Source organism: Haliaeetus leucocephalus, unplaced genomic scaffold (assembly GCF_000737465.1).
Source record: "Haliaeetus leucocephalus isolate CR32 unplaced genomic scaffold, Haliaeetus_leucocephalus-4.0 Scaffold450, whole genome shotgun sequence".
In the NCBI taxonomy this organism is placed as follows: Eukaryota; Metazoa; Chordata; class Aves; order Accipitriformes; family Accipitridae; genus Haliaeetus; species Haliaeetus leucocephalus.
Window position 1 is genome coordinate 20,039,604 of NW_010972886.1, and position 9,440 is coordinate 20,049,043.

Sequence of the window (9,440 nt, forward strand, 5' to 3'; positions counted from 1 at the left end):
GGGGAGGACCAGCCCCCGCTGCAGGCCCGCCTCGATCGTCGTAGCCGCCTTTCCCGAGGGCAGGTCCGTGATGAGGGTGAGCTTATTGAAGACGCCTCGGCCAAAGTAGTCGGCGACAACGGAGAAGCCGTCGTTGGAGCACTTGAGCTGCCGGAGACAAAGCAGCAGCGTCAGGAAGAGCCTCCCGAGCCCCCGGCCCCCTTTCTTTCAGCCCCTGCCCCGCAGCCTCGTTCTTCGAGACACAGCAGCCCAAGCCTCCTCTCCTTGGCTGTTCTGCTAGTTCGAGGCAAGTGCTGCCCCAGCAGCTTCCACCGCTAAGGTTTTCTGCCGCTGGCCCTTCCACCTCTTGTTCCAATCCTACGTTTTGAGCCATGCGCTCAAGAGGTAATGAACAATTATCTTAAGGAGGAAAGCGACTGCCTCAGCTACTCAAGCTTCCACCTACGTTAACATGTTCCAGCTGATGCCCCGCTCTCAACTTCGCCACTTCATCCTTGGGGAGGACGATGCAGACACGGCACTTTTGGCGTACCCCGCCTGCACCATCCTGTCCCCGTTCCGACTCACGCTACTTTTTTTTTTTCCTTTCTCCTCAATTTGTTCTATGCAACTTGTGGACCAGCTGTCACACGGACCAGTACATCTCGATCCCTTTCAGGGTCTGGTGAGAATACTTTCTCTTTCACCTTTGGAGAGCATCAAGGACTCGTTATGCCCTATACCTAATGCAGACAACCCAAGGGCTTAATGCCTCATTATTCGCAGTCAGCATAACCTCCTTTACAAAATACTTTCACCCTTACCCTTCTCTACCAGCCTCTGGGTATCTGTAAATGAATCTAAACCCTACTTATTTAAACTTGGTACGACGGGCCACATTACCCTACCTGATGCTGAAACTGGTCATGCAGATCTCTCTTCTGCTCCTGGGCTCGGATCATGTCCATCACTTTGCGATTTTCTGGCATGCAAGTAGGACATTCTGAATCGCTCTCGGAGTAGCTTTCAAAGCAATGCTGGTGGAAGGAATGGCCGCACAGGAAGTGGACTGAAGGCAGCTCCAGGGCACTGGTGCAAATGCTACACTTGGTCTTCTGAAAGATCTTGGGACTGAGAGAGTGAGAGGAGGCAGAAGGGCGAGAAAGACAAAGTATGTTTTTCCTTAAGAAAAGAGAACAACGGTTTTATCCCCTATAAGACAAGACAGCACACAGTCCCGCACCTTGCTTTTAGCTCTTCGATCTCCTGGCGGATCCTTGTAGTTTCTTCTCGGTATTTTTGAATTTTCTGCTCATCCTGCTCTATCTGGCGGCTCTGCTTCTGCAGCTTGTTGACAAGATAATCCTTAATCACAGACAGTGTGGCTGTGGAGTTATGAGCCAGCGTCTGCACAACTGAGAACAACAGAGATGTTAGTTTAAACACAAGCAAAAAAACTGCAGCTACACTAGTCAGTCCTACCTGGACAGACCGGTTTCCTGTAAAAGGCCACTTACAGACAAAGGCAGTCAGCATTTCTTACTGAATCGGAGAGCTCATTTAAAAACTCGATTTTAGTTTGACCTCTTTCAGAAATGGGTGACTGCGAGCATGTTTGGATAGCTCAGACCAAAAAGGGCAAAGCAAGGATCTAGTGGATTGGATTCCATTTCAACTTCTCCACCAAGGCACAGCAGGAGTTTCAGCAAGCCCTTCACCTCCCCACACTGACAGAACAGAAGTCACATACAGACATCTCTACGACTGATACAACACATCTTTCTTCCTAATTAGGGGCCTGTGACCGGCATCGCTTTTCCCTATAGAGCACGTTATTACTTCCAATGGTGGGCTCAAACTTCGTTGATACTTCTCTCAAATTTCTAATCTACAGAGAGTGCTATAAACTAGTTTGGTGGTTGGGGTTTTTCTGGGGGTGCCCCATGTCGTTATTACCAAGGAGCGGAGGCATAAGGTTCTTGCTCTCAATGTGTTTCAGCACCGCAGCAATATACTCTTTGCAGTCCTCCTCCTTCCGTGCAAAGTAGCCGAGAGCCTGTTCCCAGAGACAAGCCTCTTGGTCTCCATACAACTCGCACACCTCGATCACCTTCTTGTACTGCTCGTTCTGCATGTGGTAGTGCATGATCTGTTGGAAACTACAGGAGAAAGAGACTCATCAGCTGCAACAATCCTTCCTTTTGAGTTGTTACAGGGACCTCCGTTTTTCACCCAGCCGTGCAATCCCGAGACATTCACACAGAAGCCAAGGCAGATCTGTCATTCACTCTCTACATAACTGCCCTGCTCTATCAACAAGGTATTTTCAGCTGAGCAACAATCTACAGTTCCCATCTTGAGATACTAAAGAGGTTGTTACCATTGTAAGGCAGGGACATTTATGGCTCAGAAATCCCTGCAGTGGGGGCGGGGGGGACAGGACCCTATAGACAAGAGCAACACTCACAGTTTGCCCTGCTCATATAGGTAGAGGACACCATCCTTGAAATTGTGCATCTGACATAAGACCAAGGCCTTATCAAAGACTGTTTTGAACCTTCCACTCTTCAGGAGGGTGAGGGCTTCATTGTGCAGCTTCTCCTTGATCTACAGAGAAGGGCGAGAGGTCGGGGAGAGCAACACACGCGCAGAGAACATTTTGCACTAAGACCTGACAACAATTTGCAGCTCTTTCAAAGAGGAGGACAATTTTGCTGTTTGCCCTCTATCCCTTTTAAGCAAACAGGACGTGATTTCTTCCGCCCAAACAGCCAGCATCCTCAGAGATCTAGGCAAGCAAATAGAGCTACTCTTGTGGGAGAAGCATCTGCCCACAGAGGTTGTATTGTCTAGAATCTGTTCTTAAATGAGATTCATACAAAACAAGCTCAGCCTCACTGAAAGGCATATTCTCCCGCTAGCAGGCCGCTTTCCCATTTATGTGCCATTTGTCCAGCACAGCGTATGTATTGCCTCATGTTACCAAGGCCCATCTGGACAGGTTAAGGGCTGGCAAGAATGCAAATCTGATTCAAAGACACCAAATGTCCCTCTCAAAACACAAAGCTGGAGGAGCTCAAACCTGCTCATCTTGTTCATGTGCCCAGTTCTGGAGCCGAAGTTCCAGTAAAGTGTCATAGACACCCTGCGGAGAGTCAGCCTGCACCTCAGTCATGTGCTCCAGAAAAGCCTTCAGTTCTCGGGAGTTGTTCGCAAAGACCGGAATGAACTCCTCTGAATTAGCCTGTAACACAGCCAGAAAGAGTTGAGCACCCAGTTCAGTCTCAGCCAGACTGGCGCTTCTTCCTTGCCGCACCAAGTGGTCATTCCCAGAGTCCATGACACGACAGATACAGCACGGTACGGGATGCCGATCACGGCAGGAATCAGTTCTGAGCAATAGCTTTAAGCAGTCTCTTGTCTCTGGGACTACCAGTACACCAGGACGGGGCTTCTCATTATACCTAAAACATCAGGCCTGCACCGCAAGGCACGCAGGAGCACTCGCTTGCTGCAAAGTTGAGTTGCCTCATGTTATTAGTGCCCACCTGGAAAGGTTATGGGTTGGCAGGAATGCGAATGGGATTCAAAGACACCACTCAAGAGCAACAACTCTCAGTCAACGCAAACCGTACCTTTTTTCCTTCCAGCATCCCAGGGCCTTCGTTGTCTCCCGACGGCCGGTAATCAGTGCAAAGGATCTTCAGCAATTCTGTGGTTTCATTAGGGACATGGTGCATCAGGATTTTACCGTACCGCTTCATGTTACTCTCTGCCTGATCAAAAGGCAGTTTTCCAATGTAGCACAAAGCCTCTTGGTAGTTCTGTGGAGGCAGCCAGCAAAATAATCACATGAGAATGGCCTCCGCTCTCCGCTTCGAGGTTAGGACAGAAAGCACTGAAGACATGCTGCAAGTATGCCACAAACACCGTTTCCTCTGAATTATCACCTGGTTCACTATTCCTGCTTGTTTTCTTCCTCACAGAGGAAGACCAGCTGTGGCCCAGGGGAAAGAGAGCACGATTTAGATCAATCTCTCACTAATGACCCTCCTTCCTTTTAAAGGGCACTGTAAAAAGCCACATCTGAAAGAGAACAAGACCCTCCAATTTCCACCCCTAGTCTACCGCAGAAGCCAAAAGTGGAAAGCCAACACACAAGCAGCAGCAGCAGGTGTTGTTACTGCTGCCTCAGCAGTCCTGTCAGCACGCTAGCTGCAGGGAAGAGGTCAGTGAAATGGTATTCTCGCTGAAGAGGAGGCTAGAGAAGTGGTATTCTCCCCAGTAAGAACATGGGAGCAATAATGTCTCCTCACCTTGATGTCCTCTAGCTGGATTTTGAGGTACCATTCATGATGCGCGTGCTTCTCTGCCAGGTATACAGCATGGGAGTAGTAACCTGCTTGACGAAGCACCTTGATCGCCGTTTCCACATCAAAGTGGACCTCGCTCTCACTCGTCTATAAGAACAAAAGCAGAAAGATGGTCCCTCAGCAACATTCCCACAGTCCACAAGCAGCAATCATTTATGTAAGAGGAGGAAAGCCGGAGCAGGGACAACTTAGTACCTCTCACACACGGGAAAGATCACACATGCAGAAAGGAAGTGGTCTAACCACCTCTCATTAGCTTGCCAGTCACACTGGCAAAAGCCAGCACGCTCCAGACTCAGACAGCAAGCCAGGCAAACTGAGAACATAACCAAGAGCTTGGAAATAAAGGAGCAAAGACAGGGGTACGGAGGGACAAATCCATGCTCTCTCTCAGATGCCCCATGGGAGCCAATTTACAATGTCACTGCTACCCCTTCTTAATTATGATGGTGACATAACTACTTTGCATGATTTCACCTTCCCCCAATACCTTAATGAACTCCTCCAGTTTGGAGCTGTCTTTGAGTTTGGTATAGCAATTCAGCAGAAGTGTAGTATGGTCTGCATTGGCCAGGGACTGCAGGTGGAGCGTCTGCAGATAAGCAGTGAGGTTGTGGATACGCTGAGCGTCCAGGAATTTCCGAATAACGTAAGACGGTTCCAACTTCCCTATAGTTCTGGGAGGGGAAGCGTCACATTACAAGAGACTGTATACTCAGGAAGTCAAAATAAATGGAGAAATTAACAGAGTACGGAGAAGCCTTAACTTCAGCAGGCACTAACCCACTTGGGACCACTCAGCTATGCATCAGAAGTAACAGCTACATATGGTATAAGACCACCCATTCATCTGCACGCACAGTGAAACAAACAATCCTCTACAAAGGCTGCCATCGGGACGACACTTGACAGCACACAAGGAGTTAATCCTCCTTTAAAGGAGGCAGTGAGAAGATGGACTACGCTCTTGACCACAGCTAACCGGGAAGCCCAAAAAAAGGGGAACAAAAGCTACATTTTCCTTCATTTCAGTCGCGTAACTCAAAGTCAGCTTTAAACACCCGTGCCCACATGGAGCAGTTTAGCCACAGTTATCCTGACACTTAATGCAAGTTGATAATAAAATACGTGCCAACTCTCACTAGATGTCCGGACTCCAAAGTTTCAGTTCTACAGGAACGTAACACTTTGTGGCATTTTAAAAAGACCGAACATGAAGCCCCAAAACAGGCTGCTCCAAGTTTTAAAAAACCCAAGACATTTTAAAACTGACATTAAGCTGTTTGAGCATTTTCCAAGAAGACTGCCATACACGGTCAAATCACACCACCCATCTCACCTAGAGTGATCCCTTGTTTATAATGATGTCATCAGGCCCCACTCCATCCCAATGTGCCTTCATTATTCATGTTAAAATACGATCAAAGAGGAGAACTTAAGGTGTACAGAGCAATTTTCAAGCAACTTTTTCAGAGGCTTTTAATCTCACTGACATGTTTCTCTCTACTGGTAGAGCTTTCACCTCAAGCCGTGCTTTATTGTTTTGGTTTGGTTTTATTCCTGGGCTGAAACAGAAACCAAGGCCTCCGTAGCTCCTATCCGGACTACACCGTCATGGCTCCGTAAGACCCCCACTTACCGGATATACTGCTGGATGGCTCCATCATGGTTCCCCTTGTTATACAGATGATCACCATACTGCCGGAAAATCTCTGACAAACCATCGCTGTCCAAGTGGTGGCTCTTGGCCAGGTTAATGGCCATTTCAAATAAGTTCTTTCTGAATAGCATCTGTTAAATACACGGCAAGAGCAGTATGAGGGAAGTAGCACCCCACAAAAAAAGGTCAAACCTGCCTGGAAGACAACTCATTTCTTCTTTTGGGTGCCGTACACACACACATGCTCGGGCTTTTAAATACCAAATGCCTTGTAACACTGGTTATGCTGAAAAGCTGTTGGGTCACTTGTTACGTAACTCACTTACCTGAATGGTTCAGCTTTTCAATCTGCAGAGCCAGTACAATCTTGCAGACATAAGGCAGAGACTAATAACAAAACAGATTTACATGCCTCGAGTTTGGTTTGCGTGTCCTTCTCCTGCAGTACGTGAATCTTCCCATCCCTGGTCAGTACATACAGAGAACCCCACTCTGCTAAGACATCCACTATATCATCGAAGATCGAGCTGTATGCAATGAACTTGTTGCACAAGTCATAGATATTCAGGACTTGTTTGTCCGAATTCTGTGCCTCATTCCCAGCAAACTCTGACCTGGAAAGCAGAAGAAAGTTTTGAAAAACAAGGAGACCATAACTTGAATTCTTGATACCTATGCAAACTAGGGATGTCCAGAGAGCAAGTCATATGTGGGTCCATTTGGGCGATTAAACTAAGCAGACCTAGAGGCAAAACACCAGGTATTTATACACAAATTCCATCTATGCGTTAGACTGAGAAATTCATAGGACTGGGAAAAAATCCCACTCATTCAGCATGCTTAACTGCACTACTCTCACAACACAAGTTAATCAATATATGGGTCCAGATGAATCTTAACAACCTCTGAGAAAGTTGCAGTCGGCCCCAAGAGCAAAGCTTCACAGGGAAGAAGGAAAGAGGGGGAAAGCAGGAAGCTGCAAGAGCAAAAAGAACTCGTCTGTTCCGAGGAGCCCTACTTTGGAGAAGTCTTTCGGTCCTTGGAGACAATGATGAGGTACCCCCGATACCAGTGAACAATCAGCTTTTGTCCCTCGAAGGCAAAGCAGGGGCCACGTTCATCTGGCTGGTAAAGGTACACACAGTCATTTCCCGCCACAATGAACTGGAGATCCTGGGAGGGGTCGCTGAGAGATGAACAGCGCAATCCACATCCATGAGTGTCCAGCTCCAGGTGAGGATAGTCTTTCACTGAAAGCATATAAGACTAGAGAGGAAACGCAAGGTTTTGGGGATCACTCTGAACTAGACTCTGACGCCAATGCAATTTGCAAGTTAGAGTCTCATTTTTTCCAATTAACTTCCCACCTGGATGTTCTCCGTGGTCACCACAAATAGGTGTGTAGTTTTGCCAGACTGTCGGAAAGCCAGGCCAGTAACCGGGTAACTGCCTTCATGTAGGATCTGGGTCTTACTATGCCGGTCTCGAGTGATGTCTCCTTTTGTAAGTACAACACTCCCATCTGCAAAACCTGGTGAAGGGGACACACTAAACTGTTACTTATATGATACACCTGAAATATTATCCAGCGTAAGTTAGGGCAGCTCCAGTCAGTGACAACACCTTGCTCGCCAGCAACGTATTATGTAAAAGGATTGCTGCAGGTTCTTGTGTCAAGAAGTAGGCACCAAACAACCCCCGATTACTCCTGTTATGGTTCGGAGCTGTCACCCAACTGCACACAGGGTGTTGCGGTTCAGCAAGGTTCAACTTGCTTTCCACACGCAAACTTCACTCACGGGGCTTTTTTTGTTTGAGTCTGTCTGTACTTTGTTTTACAAATAGCTTTCTCATCCACCAATTGTAACTATCATTTTAATTCACTTGCTTGTTCGAAACATACTACACACTGTTACAAAGACTAGAGGAAGATTTCCTAAGAGCAAGTAAAACATGCTGTTTTCACAGCTTGCCGGCAGCCCCAGTCCTGCAAGTTGTGCCAGGGTAGAAAGCCACAAGACACATACGGAAAGCATTTGGATTTCAGTGCAGGGGCCAACTCACTGAAAGCGCTTGTAACCTCACAGCATTACTGCTCTCACTCTGTCAGAAGTTAAGCAAGAAATATTACAAAGGAATGGTTAAATCCAAAAAGGGAAATTAGCTTTTTTCTTTTAAAAAAAGGTTTCTATACAGTGCTTGAAAAAATCTCTCTGTAACATTAAGTATCAGAAAACCTATGTTTTTTCCCCGTACTACAACAAAAGCTAAATTTCGTACAAAGTTCGATAAATGCATAATCTTACTGACTGGCGGGGAAAGATGACATCAACTAAAAATATGTGCTTCCCTTGTAAGTATCAAAGTTATTACTGTAATATACACAGACTCAGGCTAAATTTATGTATTTATCTTCTCAAGCTCTCTGACAGCACAAAATAGACTATCTCCCTGTAAGAATAACATGAAAACTGCGTGAGAAGAAAAACTGTCAGGAGGTTCTGTGCCGGTTTTTGTGCTATCTATTAATTTTCCTTACATCTGAGTCAGGACCGTAACATTTTTCTTAAATTATTACAGTTTAGTTTTACTTACCAATAGCCATGAAGTTAAGATTCTCGTGGACAGTTAGGCAGGATACGACTGTGGGCTTGTTACCCGGTATCGCTGGAAAAATTCGTGTGCAAAGAGGATTGCCACCATCTCGTTTCTCCAGGTTCCAGACTTTAACCTACAAACGACGACAATCTGGCATAAGCAAAACATGAGGTGTTAGGCGGCCAAGACCCAGCATCAAATGTAACAGTGCCCAGACTGAGCAAGCTACTTAAGGTAAGAAAGGCCAACCAAGGTAATTGCCGTAGTCTTAAGAAAGACCCCCCCCAATACAAATGCATTTTCCTCTCTTGTTCGTTTGACTTACCAAGGGGTTAATACCCTCTTCGTCCTCACCAACAGAAACCAAGATACTGTGCTGTTTCAGCTGGTACAGATGCGTTACCCTTAGCTTGTAAGCTTGGAAGCTACTGAGTTGAAGGGAGCGAGGCAAAAACCAAATCTGACCTTCCATATGTAGTTCACGGTTAAGGCACACAAAGGGGCGGGGAAAAAAAAGAAACCCAAACGCACACCTCCAATCGCACCGGAATCAAAAACCTTAACGCTTGCTTCTTGCTGACCTCTGGTAAGGCTACAGTAAACACACGTCTGCAGAGCAACCCAAGAGCACCAAAACACCCAGCGGCCGGGGTTTTTTTAACAGGCAAAGGGCAAGAGAGTGCAGGAAGCCGCCGCACTCCCACGGCTGGAGAGGCCCCAAGCCCACGCGGGAGCCGTGCCCGCGCTAGACACCGCCAGGGACTCGCCTGCGGCGCGGACTCGACTCGACCCGACCCGACCCGACCCGGCCCGGCCCGGCCCGACCGGCC

The 9,440-nt window shown here is 47.2% G+C and overlaps 1 protein-coding gene across 1 annotated transcript; it reads right to left on the minus strand.

Moving 5' to 3' along the window:
* Nucleotides 1–3: 3 nt before the first annotated feature.
* VPS11 (vacuolar protein sorting 11 homolog (S. cerevisiae)) lies at nt 4–9,381 on the minus strand (the record flags this gene model as incomplete). The annotated part of the gene is made up of 15 exons (XM_010575078.1): nt 8,936–9,381; nt 8,608–8,743; nt 7,380–7,543; nt 7,031–7,278; nt 6,425–6,626; nt 5,992–6,143; nt 4,843–5,029; nt 4,296–4,439; nt 3,615–3,803; nt 3,062–3,223; nt 2,447–2,586; nt 1,936–2,138; nt 1,223–1,394; nt 888–1,110; nt 4–147 (listed from the first exon to the last, which is right to left on the minus strand). Coding segments are annotated over exons 1-15 (2,613 nt in total), but the record flags the coding sequence as incomplete, so codon positions are not given.
* Nucleotides 9,382–9,440: the final 59 nt, after the last annotated feature.